Raw genomic sequence first — 15,745 nt, 5'->3', positions numbered from 1 at the left:
ATGAAATAAATACATCAAGATCATCAGAATTAATTGAAAATGATTACTCGATGAATCTGTACCGATCACCACCGCTAAATATTTTTTTTATCAAAGCCCCACTCGAAATTATCAGTGTAATCAGAAACTCGTGGTTGCTCTACACGATAACGAAATAAACTCAATCACCAACGATTCTCCAGCTAATTCGCACAACAACTGGAATCGAAGTTGTTTAATTCGACAAGGGGCTGAGGATTTTCTCGTTTGTATCGTGCCCCGAATACAGTTTGGGGAACAAAAGGAGGACAACTGTGGGTGGAAGGGTGGAATGAAAAGGAAAATAAATGAGATGAAAGGGAGTTGATCTCGGAGAGAGAGAATTCAAGCTCTGGTGGTTCTAGGTTGCTGGAGAAAGGTGGGTAAAAATGACATCAGTCTTTATTTTATTACTCACTGTATTCAAGCTCGTCCTGTTCAACCAGGTAGCCTGTGGAATTATAGACATGTTGGTCAGGTTTAGCTGTGCTCGTAACTGCTGGACTCGTTACCGCCATGGACGGATTAGTTGAAATAGTCACACTATCGCTAATCGCACTGGCTACCATAGTGGGTGGTGATGGTGATGGCACTGGTACCAGGTTACCCTGGTAAATACGTGAGTTCTCGCTCAAATGTTGGGTTGTTTCCGTTGTAATTATTCCACTGGTTAAATTAGTCAGCAGGTGTCGGAGTATTCTCCTCACTGTTTCATCCGAATCAGCCATTGCTCAGTCATGAAATTCATTCGTCGAGTTCTCCAATCACTTTCAACTTCATCATCCCTCTTTTTTATTTTCACATATTTTTTTAGGGGAGACAACTCCTGGGGATTTTTACCGATTTATCGAACTCACTAATCGCTTAATTCACTGGGGGGTCAGTGATGAGTGGGAGAAAAAAATTGTGTGGATCCATTTAATGATTGCTCTGGAACAAAAAGAAAATATTCGATTAGTAATTGGCATGGGGGGGTATTTTAATCAGTGATGGAGTTTTAAGGATATTTCATACGTTCAAGTTGTCATTCGTACTTCAATTGATTATTACTTGGTCGATTAGTCAGTGGATATTTCTCTTTGATGCTCATCAACGGAAGCATAATATGGATACACTCACTTCTCACTTCTGTGATTGATTAACATGTCTCGACTGGATGCCTCAACATCCAGAGTGGATGACATTGATTACTAATGGATTGAGTTTAGGTTCCGGAATATTCGCAGGTAACCAATTTCAGGGTAGAACGCTCACAAGGGTCTCCAATTATATTCATTATGTATGAAGGAGAGATCATTGGAGTCGTATTATATGCACCCCTTTATCCTCTGTTAATTCCTCATTAAAAATTAATGAGAAAATTTTATTCTAGTCGATCACAAAAGAATTCTGCATTTATTAATTCGAGAATATGATTGAGGCATTTTTATTAAACCTACAACTTCATTCAATCCCGAATTTTCTCGTGCAGAACTTTCCCTGAATTTTTTATAATTCAATTAACAAGAGTTTCGTCATTACTCCCGTGATAAAATCACTCGGTATTCTCTCCGGAAATTTTTTTCTTCCTTTCCCATTTTCCGAGAAAACTGGATTATGTTATAACAGAGAGCAATATGAATTTTTGACATCAAAAGAGACCAAAACATAATATTATATGTTTTCATCCCGCGTGAATTCTTCCTGAGGTTTTCCATGATTTAATTGCTTGTTCTGGTGCAGCTTCAATTTCTCAAGCTTTTTCCGGAAAATGAATGAGGAAAACCTGAGAAATTTTTTCTAAAAGTCCTGACAGTCTTAGAAAGTTTCAATGGTTTTTTATTTTTTTCGTGATGAGGCCCTACCATGCGTAGCCTTTCATGTGACACGTGCATCCCATCCGCTGAATTTCCCGTTTCTCACTAATTATCCCTGATATACATGTCATAGATCCATGAATTTGCGTGATTTTCTTTGATGCCACGCTCTAGTGCGTTCCAATTTTCGCTCGACAGCTCGCACCACCCCGGAAGTTTTTGTTATCATCCCCCTGTTGCTCACAACCCAGACACCCCTCCTGGGTTATAACCATCCCCATTCCCTTTGTGCTCATGAAAAATATGTTTTCATTTAAAAGAAAATGCAAAATGTGTGGAAGTCACATTTTTATCTCCAACATTCTCCCAGTTTAATTTTTCTGCATTCAGCATTTCCCGCCCCTCGGAATTACAAAATAATATCTTATCTCATCTGATGTAATATAAAATTAATATTGTAGACTACTTACACTCGAGCGACGAAGCATGGACGAGGGGATGATTAAAACTCGAGTGTAAAGTATATATCGTTGAGTGCACAGAGTTGTGGAACCGGGAAAAACCCTCATTACACGGTCCACTTACGTTTTACATTGACCGTTTATCCATTTATCGTGACACTTTTATAAATATTATGGTCTTAAATAATTCATTAAAATTTCCAGGTTTTCCTTCGATTCCAAAAAAAAAAAAAAATCGGGTTACATTTTAATTGCCCGTCATCTTTCGACAGTGTTTATGGAAAATGGTCAATTGACAATACGATTGTCATTAAAACCGTATACCTCCGTATTTATCGTTATGCCCAGAGGTGCACTTTGGCCGCGTTAAATCCACTTTATGCTTCAGCAAAATATCTCCTATTCGCACCGATGCCTCTTTACCCTCTCCCTCTTTTCACTGGACAGCAACGTAAAATGCAATGGCACCCTAAACATACACATACTGCAACCACCGTTTGGGTTTTGGCCCATGCACGGATAAACGGTTAAATGCAAACCGATATAGATGAAACGCAACATCCGTCGAAATCGCTGATGTGCTCGATTTGAATGCACTGGTTCTCGTCATCGTCCACCCCCTCCGGGGGTGTGGAAAAAAGTCTTTTTTTTTTTATTGAGAAAAAAAAACGAGTTGCGAAACAACAAAAACTATTCAACAGGACTTTGGAAACCCAACAGTGCGCGCAATAGAGCGATCACTCCAAACTCGGAAAAAAGGTTAAAGGATAACCCAAGAGAAGAGGAATGGGTACGCGAATTTCTACGGAACTGTTACGAGTTTTCGATGGACATACGTACACCATTGTCCGCAAAAACGTTTTGTATGTTTTTTCAGGTACATTTAAATATTTTGGTCGTCAAAGGCTGTTGTCCCTTGTCTACTACTCTGTTCAACACAAATCCGATTACTTACGAGAGAATATTTTTCCCCAGAATATTGAATACGATGAAAGAAAATCGATTGATCCCGAGAATGATTTTTAACGTTGAAAAATAAATCTCAAGTGGCATTTTTTTTTGGGATGATTGGTTTTATTTTGGGGTAAAAATCACACTGGAGGAGCGAAAGCTAATGGGAGTTTATGGTGACAAAATGGTACACGACGGCTCCCCCCTGTAATTTTCAGTGGACACCGCCCTAGACCTGAACAACCAACACCTCCTGGGAACAGCAATGTCTCCCAGTAGTTGCATTCTACCATGAGAAACACAATTGGGTTAGAGAAACAAATTGGGATAATTAGTCAATTGTTCGTTTGTCTCCACGAAGAGATTAATCTTGACGACATTTTCAGGAACAGAGTCATTGCTATATCTGTCGCACTTCACTTTATATTGTTCATGTTGTGAGCGATCATTAGTCAGTCCCTCATTGCAGTCACGGAGCATCTTGAACGGTGAGGCAAGGAAAGGGGTAATTGTTATGCGATAAAAGTTTCAACGACGAGAGAAAAAGTTGGTGAAAAAAGAAAAAAAAAAGAAAAAAAATTAAGAAATAAGCCCCAAAAATCTCAACAGTGACGAAAACTTTTTAACGAGCGACGAGTAAAGCCCACAAGCCAAAAACCGGATGGGAATTCAGTGAGATGAGTGCAGAAGTGCGGGGAAAGAAAAATCTCTGGAGAAGTGGCTGGTTTTATTTTTTTTTTTTCGTCGGGTTTAACGAAAAACTTTGGGAAAGTGTATGCAACCTGAAGGAACGCACTTACTCATTCGCTATTACTCGGCCGACTCTACCCCAAGGTACAACCGTGATTGCATGAATTTCCATAATCGAACCAACCCACCGACTAAACGAGCCAAGTCCAAACGAGTTGTTTATGTCGAGAGTTTCAGACGCAAAATGCACACTGTCACAGCATTAATTACAAACTTGTGAATCCGTGCATAAAAGAAAAATAGTCATTACCGTTTTTCTAACGTTCCAGTCATCTCAACAGGAACGATGGAAAGGAAATTATTACCGAGGTGCAAGTTTTCCCTTAAAAAATTCATTATATCCACACATTCAGTGCTCCTCCCGACTCCACTCCCCCAGAAAAAAAAAAATTATTCAATACAATTAATTGTTGAAAGTCGCAGGAAGTCCAAACTATCGAGGAAAAATGTTTAATTACCCTCAGCAGTTCTCGGAGACTCGCTCTATTGAATTTCTCTCATTATTTTCTTCAGCAGAATAAGAGCAATATAAACTCTAATCAGGGGAAAATTATTCGGACGAACTAATTGATGTTGATTATCACGTTAATTTTGGGGTGATGAGGTACGTAATGAGTGGATATATTTGGAGATATTGAGAGAATCCATTGGTCTCTGTTATAATCGCGGCCCTCGGGAGAGACTCGGTATTCCATTCGACTCCTTCGGATTTTCACCCGAGTCATTTTCTTTTTTTCGCACTCATGTTTGTTATTACCGTCGCGGATGTCATTCACCGTATGCCTCTGTGCCATTACCCCACGTTTACAGCACCCCCGGGTAATATCCAGGGAGAATGTTTCAGTCTATTGGTACTAACACACCACATGAACCCTTCAGAATCCTTGGTACCCACATCAGCATACAAAATAAAACCCTTTGAGGCTTCATAAACACTCGGTTTATTGGGCGGAGTACTGACGTATTTTGGAGAACGTAGGAAAAATAGTAATGGAGCAATAGAATTTTCCTGAAGATTTCCCTTAACCCTTGAAATTTCCATTATATCACGAGTCAATGACACAAGTGCAAAAAAAAAATATCGAAACAGTAAAAACGCGTCGAAAAAGTCTTTGAACCGCGAATAATGCTTCATCGCTCTAAATATGAAACAACCGGACTGAGCATATCCGTCACAGGCCTCAGTTTTCCTTAAAAAAAAAAGGGGTCTCTCTTTATTTTCCTCACTAACTCCAGGATGAATAGACATCCGCGACGCCTGCGGAAATAACCGAGTGGTGTACAGCTCCAAGTGGGAGAAGTAATAATGAACGCCCAGAATTTTTTTTTTTTTTTTTGGTTGAAAAGGTACCTGTCACACCGTCATGATCGATAACGGGAAGGTTTCGTGTTTTCCTCACTCTCTTTCGTTCTTTTTCATTGGATTTTATTTCTCATTTTTCCTCTCCCCTTCCGCCTCAATTTTTCTCCACAAGAAAGAAAATCCCTGAATTCAAAAATATATTTTCTTGATATCAACCACTGAGTAAATAATCGTATTCATGTTTTCTCTTTTAATAATACAAAGAGGAAGAAAATCGTATTGATTTCCGGTTTGTTGTTTTGGTTATTTTTTTGGGAATACTGGAATATAGGCCCTTGTGGGTCGGAGCTGGAGGAATAGTCATTGCACTCTCCATATATCGACCCTTTAGAGTCGATTGTGTAGAGCAGTTTTTTTTCATATTCTTTATGGGCGGGAAAAAGGCGGAACTCCTCTGGGAATCGAAGATACAATCGACCACTGAAAGGGATCTTGTTCCCGTGGATGTCCTTCGATATTCAGTTTCAATAGTCAACTATCGGCTGATACTATCTCTATCCCATATTCCATCCCTTCATTTTATTTGTTTTCGTTCTCCTGGATATCTCGTTGTCAATTTCTATTGGAATATATTCATCCGGGAAATATTCTACAAATCATCGAATCAATAAGATATTGAAGTTGAATTTTCCCTTTCTTCCATATTTTTTTTTATTTCAATCTGAGTGGTGAATGTATGTGGAATTAACCGTCGGTTGATTAAAAAATTGATTTGACCAAAAAGTCACTCTCCACCCCCAAACCTCCCTGTAAAAAAAAATTCTCTAGATGTCATGTTTTCAAACTTTTTTCCACCCCCTCAACCACCCGGAGTGCCTCAAATTTCCACCATATCAATTCGATTCAGCTGACGTAAAATAAAGTGAATAACGAGTAGAAAAAAATACAGAATAAAAAAAAACTCCTGCCCATCCAAATCTGGTAAATTGACAGGGAAAATATGAAACAAATTGAATTCACTCCATCCCCGCAGAACAGAAAATACAAAATGAAACAAACTGCCTGAATGATTCATTTTTCGTGCCGCCACGTATTTTTTCAATTTTCTGGATCAAATGTAAATTTCGGATAATTATTTAACCCAATGACTAATCCCTCGACTGGAATTTTATGACGCAAGAATTTTTCTTGATGTCTTCGAAGACATTACCATCCACAAAATTCTCAGCGATCTGATTTTTACGATGGCTCGAAAATTTACGAGTACTTGACGAAACGGCTCCACTGCACTTCTTAATGGCTTGATAACCTCCACCCTGTCCTCACCCTCTTCCACCCTTTGGCTTTCACTGCGACTTGTATATCGCCATCGGGTATTCCAAGATTGTCGATCCATCATATTTTTACGAGCCTCAGTCTCCAACACATCGAGTTTTCATTCCTCTCGTCTCTGGGGTGTTACTTTTATTGAAAAAAAAAAAAAACACCCCGAAGACCACCTACCCACCCCCACATCCCAACTTTATTTAATTTTTTTTTCACACCTCTCCGATGACAAAAAGAAGATATTATTCGATTTCACTTCTATCATTTTTCAGGCGCGTTCAATCGAGAACAATATCTGGAAAATACGATTTTCGTCTGAGGAAAATAAAGAAAAAAATCTTCTCCCAATTGGCCTTGCGTTTTTTTTTCTAAATGCATGTGGGGAGAAATAAAAATTGCGGAGAAAGAATCTACAGATCGATTCCCATTTGCGATTTTCATCGAATTTTCCAAGCACCAATCAGCTCCTCCTGAGACCTGGTCTCTCGTCATTTCGTTGGCTGTTGAAATCCCATTCGTCGTCCTGATGAAGTTCCATTGAGTGAAAACTCGTTGACGTAAGAGGCCCCTTTTATTTCCCGATGCGCTACTTTATCCCTACACAAGTTCAAACGTATTCTCATCCTGAAAGTACCACCCCACGACCCCCTCCCCCCTAAAAACCAAGATTTCAGAGACACTCAAACCCCCTCGTCTGAAATTCTGTTGACACGAGTAATTCTCTGAACGCGTTCCGCACTGAATTAAATGGAATAGAAAAAAAAAAGGGGGGTTAAAAAAATGTCAATCCACGGAGAGCAAACAACAGTCGACTGGATGATTGTCGCCGGTATAAATTCAATTATCCCGTGAAAAATTTGAAAATTACTGGAGGCCAAAAAAAAAACATGGAATTAAACCGAAAGCTCGCAATTGAAAGTTTTATTTGGAATCTGGGGGATGAAAACGATGCCAATTTGCTGGATATTTCACGAATCGATTGAGGTGGTGGATGGACAGTCGGAAAAATGGAAAAGTAAATAAAAGTCCTTTTAAAAAATGGAAACAAATACGCGGAATGTGGGAATGCACGTGTGGGCGGTGTAGAAAATATTTGGAATGCGCATTGTTCTGGGGGAGAGGAAGATGATTTCGATAATTTATGATGGCCGATGGGAAGACCTCTCGATGCACCAGTATGATCCAAATACAATGACCAACAATGCACCCCAGTACATAATCGGTGGTTGGTATTGTAAAGCTAGATGGGTATTGTACTTAGGCTTCAACCCCTCGCCTCAAACCCGTGAACTACAAATTCCGATCACCCCATATATTTATTTAAAATTAATCATCATCGCAGCAGAAAATTCTTCCGCCACCTCCACATCTCCATTAAATCCCATGAACATTAATTAATATCAAATGATTTATTCAAGTGAGTGATTTGTTCTCAGCTTGATGGGTAAATGCAATTAATGAATTTAATTAAAATTCGGTTACGGGTGTTTATTTGAAGGATTATTTATTCCTTGAAATGGAAATGAAATTGGAGTTTGGAGGTAATAATTTCTGGAAATGAGAGTTGATAACGGGAAAACGTATGATTCGACACAATTGGATTTTAGAGAGCCCGAGGGGTACGCATCAGATTACTCAGCATCACAATTCGATCCTAAGCGAATTGAAGAGACATCACCCGCAGAATTGCGAGCTTTGACGGAATATTGGAAATTAACTCTTATCATCAAGTGGATGAAGACCCGAATTCTCCACCGGATCGCAGACAGATATAGAGCGAACGTCGATTGCTTCCACGTTGATTCCCCCAGGAAGTGCACCAGCGAATTCCGCATGATCCCTCACCCTGATTCATGTAATTGACATGAAACGAATGATGAGTAATTAGCCCAATTACCGCTGAAATATGGGGTATCGCTGTATTTCTATCGTTTCTTATTAACCACCTCGAAAAAAAAATACAATTGTGTTATGAAATTTCACTGGCAATAGCGCAAATGACGTGGGTACGTGGGAAAATGCGAAAATACGGAGGGGAATGCAACATCGAGTACTCAGAACAGTTAATTTGCGTTACGCCACACCAGGGGTTGAAATAAAGGCCTCATTATTTCTGCCGACGACAAGCATTTCCGAGAATTCACCAGTGATTTTGCCTCTGGAATTAAAGCATTTGTTGGTACTTCCGTGAGTTACGGCATTCACTGTGAATTCTGAACATTTCTTATCAAATTTCCACTTTACCCTCACTCCATGCTATTTTAATCATAGTGACTGGTTAATTACACGAATAACTACCCGGGTAAAAAAATTGTAATCGGAATAATTTTTCTAAATTTTCAAAAAATTTGGAAGAAATCCAATTTTTTTTTACCCGGATACCCAATTATAAAAAAATTATTCATTTAGTTTCAATTTGTTCAATTATTTTGGCAGACCCTGAAGATGGCAACAATGATCGTTAACCCGTTGGCTATTATCGAAGAAACAGAATGCAAATTTTTTTTATATCTCAATTTATCCCGACCTCAAGCTTTTTTTACGGTACATCATTGAACTGAATTGGTGTCTCGTCTCCAATTTTCTCATCTCCGTGGCTCAGCGATTTTTATCAGAAACCAAGAACCGACTGATGATCCCGACCATCAGCGTATGCTCGTTTACTCGATGTACCGTCGTTTGGTCTATCGGGTTGGATAAAAAAATGTGGGTCAAGTGAGCATCATTTGCCTCAAGGAGAGAACTAGTGAAGTTAACGTGCCACCACAGCAAATTCGTTTTTCATCGAGTGGACACTAGAAGCCCTTTGGTGACTGAATCGAGTAGGAGAATATATACAAGCACTCAAACAGTCTACACGGGGTTAATAGGAGCTCCACAAAAAAAATCCAGCATCCTTTACCTCTCGGCTCCATTGTCTAATGAGGTTAAGCACCCAAGAAACCCTTTCCCACCCCTCTTTTCGCTCTTTGCACTCTTCTGTTTCCTCCATTCCATTTTTAACACTCAAATTTACTGCAGAAATAATGAAAAAAAAGAAGGTTCACTGCTGTAATCGAGTTACACGGATTTCAACAGCAAAGGGAGAGAAATAATATTTTAATCGAACACTCTGAGAAACTTCTGGCGTATTTACTCCCGTAAAAACTCACTTCAAATAGAGGAGAAATGGATAAAATTGCGGGTAATGTGGAAAAATCACAGGGCTTTCGGGTTATTCTTGGAAATACCATTTTACCGGAATTTTACAGCTTTTATGGATGGAAAAACTTATGGATATGATTTTATTGCCAATTTTTCACCCTTTTCTCACGATTTGAAGGTTGAAAATTCAATTCAAGTCCATCCCATGTATGCGCCAGCGCAAAGAGATGGTGTGCAATATAGGTCAATCGGATTTGATACCAAAGGTCGGAGGGCAACACTGAGCGAATGAGCCCAGGGGGATATTCCAAAAAATAAATGCATCACGCATTGTCGAAAATTTCATTTCCCATTCAATTTTCCGCGTCAAATCCATCCACTCCCCTGGGAACCCCGGGTGCTAGTCAGTATTCTCAATTAACTTCCCGATTCCCAAACAGTTGTACCGATTTCCAAAATTCCGAGTACAACCCCTATTTTAAAAAAAATAACGGGACTTAATTCCCACAGTAAAAATTTCCCGGACAATTTTCCCACGGTGTAATTAAATCCGGGAAGATAACGGAAATGATGGAGTGGTGGGAAATTCAAAAGGTGTGGGCAGTGGACAACGAAAAAAAAATAGAATTCAGATGAATGCCGGGGTAATTGGTAAGTAAGGGTGAATTTGTTTTGAATAGGAGGGTGAAACAGCGAGTCGTTGTTCAATTTTCCCATCTGCCCACACTGGAATTCCAGTTTCATCCCCCTAACCCCCAGCAGTGCCACCACTCACCCTTTAATTCGCCGAGTACTTTTCACCGTGACAAATTTCATTCTTGCCAGGGTACGTGCATCGAATAACTTTTCACCAGCCATTTACAACACACCCGAGTCATGATAAAGAAGGGAAATAGTCAAAAAAAAAAAAGAGAATATATAAAAAAATGAAGTGAATGAAAATAAAACGAGTTGGAATGGAAAATAAAACAGAATAATGGGAAACGACGGTGTGAAGACTGCAAATTAATGTCGTTCGTGCTCGTTCACTTGACACAATATAATCGGTTCGCCATTTCTTATCAATTTTTCCCTGTACTCCCCACGGAACGAATAAACTAATAATTTTTTATTACCTCGAATAATTGAATCATCTTTCACGGAATACATCTAATTCGTCTCCCCCAACAGACGAATATTCCCCTAATTACTCATTAAATAAAACAAAGAAAGTAATTACTCTCCAGAATTTCCCAAAAATATTTATTCGCATTATTCAGTTATTCGCGCATTTAATTTCATGTGAAAATAAGAAAATCAATAAATATTTATTTGACACAAACGACGAAATAAGATAAACGTTGAATAAATGTAATTTTTATTGTAGTGTACTTCAATCAAGCGAATTCCTCTCGAAAGAATGAAGAGCGGGTCCTCCAGAATTTTCTCGACCGCGCACGTGACCCGTCGTTTGTGGAAGTCCACAAAGCGCGTGATTTATCTGTCACGTATATTCCAGAAGGGCGGGAACGTGCGGGAAAAAAATATATTGAAAGTGAAAAAAAAAAAAAAACTTGGAGGGCATTTCGATGGATTTTATTGGCGCGGGCCCGGGGGTCACAAAAGGGCGAGTGAAATTGGCCGAAGTGGAAATGGCGCAGTGTAGTCAGACACTGGATGTATCCAAGCTGATCCTCACGATGAAAGGCTGTGGAAATAGCCCCAGAAACGAATGGCAAAAAAAAAGGAAAATAGGTACAAGATCGTGGTGAGAGGCCAGGGCTTCCTAAATGGAGGATAGAATGCGGTTGAGGGAGCATAAAAGGAGTGCAATGTATAGCCAAAATGTAAAAAGGAGGAGTGAGGAGGCACCGAGCCGAGGAATCGGTTGAAAGGGGCCAGTGGTCGGGAGTCATTTCGTGCCAGGGAGTGAACTAGTTGAATTCTTCGGTTGAAAACTCATTTTACCAACCCTCATCCCTTCTTTTACTCACGGATTTACGCAAACGACGATTCCGGCCTAATTGCTGTAGCAAACCCTTGGCTAATTCCAACTGCGAGAGCACGGAATTCTCAGCGATTTTCGAGTCACGGGAATTCCAGAAAATCGGTCACCTCGGGCTCGATTCAATTTTTTTTTTTTTGCGCTGCAGGGTAATGGCGGCGCTTTTTTCATTCTCGCGGCGATATCTTCGTCTTCATTTCTTTAGAAGAAAAAATTCTTATCAGTTGTGGTTGATAAATCCATGATTAATTTAATTATTTATCTTTTTCATCTCGCGAAGGGAAACCGACACTGTCGATACATTTTCCCTCTTTTTATCGCGTAATAAAACCTCAATTTATCCCATAAATTCCTCAAAAAAATTGACTCCTCCACTGAATGAAGGCGTTAATCCTGAATATCGATTCGATCAGTCTGCGTATTGGTGGCGATTAGGTATCTCTCCGTGGAGTTTATTAACGAGGGAAATATTCTCGTCGATATGACACGTGTCGAATTGGCCTCGTTGCCTCGGAAAAGCTGTCAGTGATTTATGGATGTACCCGAAGTACAGAGCCATCCACCTCGACCTGCCCCCACAGATTTACCGTTTTCATCAGGACGCGCACATATCGCGGTTTATATCCACGTAATTATGTGGATACGTGTATTCACCCGGTGAAAATCATGCGTACGTCCGTAATGAATTCGCACTCCTATCACAACACAGGACACCCAAAGGGTTTCAGAATTTCCGGCACAATCGACTCCAATAACCCCGGATATTCCAACCCGGGTAAAAAAAATGTAATCGGAATATTTTTTACAAAATTCCAAAAAATTTCTGGACAACTTTTCAGAATTTTTTTATTTTTTTGAAACAAAACAATTGCATTTTTGGGAAATGTTTTGAAAACTTTTTCAAATTTTTTTTTTATAATTTTCTAGAAATTTTTGCGAGTATAATTTTTTATTTTAATTATACTGTTGTTTTCTTACTTTTCTCATTTTTCAATATTCTCAAAAAATACGCCATCTAAATTACAAAAAAAATTTCCTATTCAAATTTTTGACAAATTTGTCAAAAATCCTTTCCCAAATATAAAATTGTTTTTCGATTTTTTTTGTTTCATAAAAACATTTTCTGAAAAGTTTTCCAGAAATTTTTGGAAAATTTGGAAAAAATATTCCGATTACATTTTTTTGTACCCGAGTAATTATTGACAAATGGAATGATGAATTGGATCCCTGATAAAGACAATTTGATATTCATTGAAAAATAATACACTGATTAAATTTCTCGTTCTTCCCATCTGATTCTCCAGTGCCCTGAATATCCAGATGAAACCGGAGATTCTGGTGGGGCAAAGGTAGGATGACCATACGTTTGCACTGGCCATTGGTGGAATTATTCGGTTCGCGTTGTGGCCATTATCCACACACACCCACACCAACAAATCCTCAGTACACATAAGCCAAAACGTAAATTCGATTGTCCCAGTGCGCTTATACCCCCACAGCATGACTATTAATTGCGAATGCACTCGGATGAGTCTAGCGAGCAAGACCTTAAACTTCCACACAAAAGAGAAAGTGCACTGCGACATTTTCTGAAACTTCAACCTATTTCCTATTTACCCCTCTCCCCCTTATGTACTTTATCCCGGTAAACGTAAAGTACATGCCAACGCTTCAGAGGCGCTGGTCCGTGTAATTGAAAAACAACACTAGCCCCTGGTCCCTATCTTCAGATGGCGAAATGATAAGAAAAAAAATAAGAATTAATCGCTGGGAAACTTGTGATTTATTTATATCGAATGAGATGATTTTAAGATGAAAATTTATTCATCATTAATTGTGATAATAAATTAATCGATCTGTCGGTTTATGAAATTATTTCAAGGGATGATTGACAATTTGAAGTAATACTCCGTGAATTTTATGGGTAATTATTCGAGTTGGCACATGAAAACGTAATTGAATTTTATGGGAGTAATGGAATTTTCGCGGTATTTTGGAAAGACGTACGTCGTTCAGTTGGATCTCATCACGATCTCCAGTTTTATCACAGCCAAGCAGGAGATAATGGTTTATGATTGTTTTATTTGGCAAGATTCGGGAGATTTCTCCAGGGGATTTAACTCATATCTAGTGAGATCTCTTCGGAATTCATTTAGGGCAACGAGACTCCAGTCTTCTTCGAGTTCTTTTTCCCAAGAGTTTTGGGAGAATAAAGTGAAACATAAAATGACAGACATTCGGAGGGTTTATGACAGAGTTTAAGAGTATTTGCTCAGTGCGATGATTTACGCGAATTCACCAGGTGGAAGGGCGAGGGTAAAAAATTAATATTTTCTACTCATTATTATTGATGGTGGGATAAACAGACGAAATGTTGGATTTTATTTCGTGTGTTTACAGTTTCGTATCCGTCGAACATCCGGTACCGTCGATTTTACAAAATAAAACAAATATTGGTATTACCGACGAAAAACTCGTCATAAAAATAAAATGTCTGTTTCGAATATTCGCCGGATGCATTTATTGACCGAATAATGAGTCTCTTCATTAATAAATTCAACTGCGATTAATACTGTACTCGAATATTGCATGACCCTCTCGGTAATTGCCGGTGAATATGAGCAAACATGAGCGCAAACACGTCCATAAAAAATATCTTAACATCAATAATTAATTAACAAATCGGGTGGAACCAAAAGTGAGAGGTTTTCCGGACGGATTCTTTGTCTTGTGTTTTCCTCCTTGAAAAGAGAAAGGGGAGAATGGTGGGGGGAAAGTACAGTGCTTTAATTACTTCATGGTCTCGTACCATCTAATTGCACCCACTCGTCTCCCACTGGTGCATGACTGACACACTCCTCGCGTTCCTGACCACCAAGCTCAACCCCCAGAAGACCGACAAAAATTCCCATCCCAATATTTTCCCCCACCCCAAAAATCTCAGTCAAAAAAACCTGTTACACCCCTCAGTAATTATTCCCATCGTCCCACGAGTACAAAAATTGATGAATAAAAATAAAATCTCACCAGATCACGTGCGGTGGATGAATTCCAGCGAAGGGATTGTCAACATTCCAAAAATTGATCTCCAACCCTTTCACCTCGGATTATGAAACTCAAAACCAACAGACAGTAATTACGAAAAAATTGATAATCAAACTGCGACAACACTGATAAACCGCGGAACCAACAAAAATAAGAGCATGAGATATTGAAAGTGCCCGGGATAAAAACGGAATGGCAAATTTATCGGGATAATTTAGTGGGTTGATAAATAATTCACTGGGTGGATATTTGAGAGGACTTTGATGTTGAGAGGAAATACCTCGCGTGAACACGATCGACGGACTTCTCACGGGATGACGATATGGACCACGGAAGAGAGGCTGTGAGACTGAGATCCAACTGCACAGCTGAAACTGCGCTGGCGCACAAGGGAAAAACGGCAGTACCATTTTCCCTCAATTCCTACCTCCCCTTTGCCACCCACTTTTCCACCCTCTCGCCAACGCAGAAGCGCAAGACCTCGATTTCAACCCTCTCTCTATTTTCATCGCTTTCCATCCGACTCGCATCTCTCTTTCTCTGTGTTTCTCTCACTTCTGACGAAAGACCACAGTGAAATGGGGTGAGAGTGGGTGGTTGGGGGTGGGATGGGAGGAATGAGAGAGGAATGGTGAGAGTTTCACCCACTGCCGTCAGTGACATCGTCCAAGAGCCAAGAATTAAAATTACCGTAATTTTCCCGTCATTCAATTACCGCGTACACGAGCCAATGACATGGATAAAGCGGGAGTACTTTTGCATTGAATTGAATTGAATATTCTAGTTGTTTGGAGACTCATAGAAAAATTTCACGATCAATCGTTCGGGGGGAAATAAATTCAATTAGTTTTTCGGTGGGGGGTGGAATAATCGTCAGCTACTGTTGAATTTCTTCATTTACATGGAGAGAAATAATCAGTAATTGTCCAGGTAAAAAAAATTGTAATCGGAATATTTTTTCCAAATT

General features: G+C 39.4%; 1 protein-coding gene and 1 long non-coding RNA gene across 2 annotated transcripts in view; one reads left to right on the top strand and one right to left on the bottom strand.

The window, feature by feature from the left end:
- The window catches only part of LOC105269260 (uncharacterized), an 83,997-nt gene extending 68,897 nt beyond the window's left edge, over positions 1-15,100 (bottom strand). Inside the window, exons 1-2 of the mRNA XM_011309366.1 lie at positions 14,761-15,100; positions 437-948 (exon numbers count right to left, since the gene is read on the bottom strand). Coding sequence (XP_011307668.1) covers positions 437-746 — 310 coding nt within the window. The 5' untranslated portion in view covers positions 747-948; positions 14,761-15,100. The remainder of the gene's footprint in view (positions 1-436; positions 949-14,760) is intronic.
- Positions 1-15,745, top strand: part of LOC105269261 (uncharacterized) — a 63,210-nt gene that overhangs the window by 34,472 nt on the left and 12,993 nt on the right. The window lies entirely within an intron of this gene.

This window comes from Fopius arisanus, unplaced genomic scaffold, assembly GCF_000806365.1.
Source record: "Fopius arisanus strain USDA-PBARC FA_bdor unplaced genomic scaffold, ASM80636v1 scaffold00066, whole genome shotgun sequence".
Taxonomy (NCBI): domain Eukaryota; kingdom Metazoa; phylum Arthropoda; class Insecta; order Hymenoptera; family Braconidae; genus Fopius; species Fopius arisanus.
Note: the sequence above shows the minus strand (reverse complement) of the source record. Positions and strands in the feature narration are given on the sequence as shown.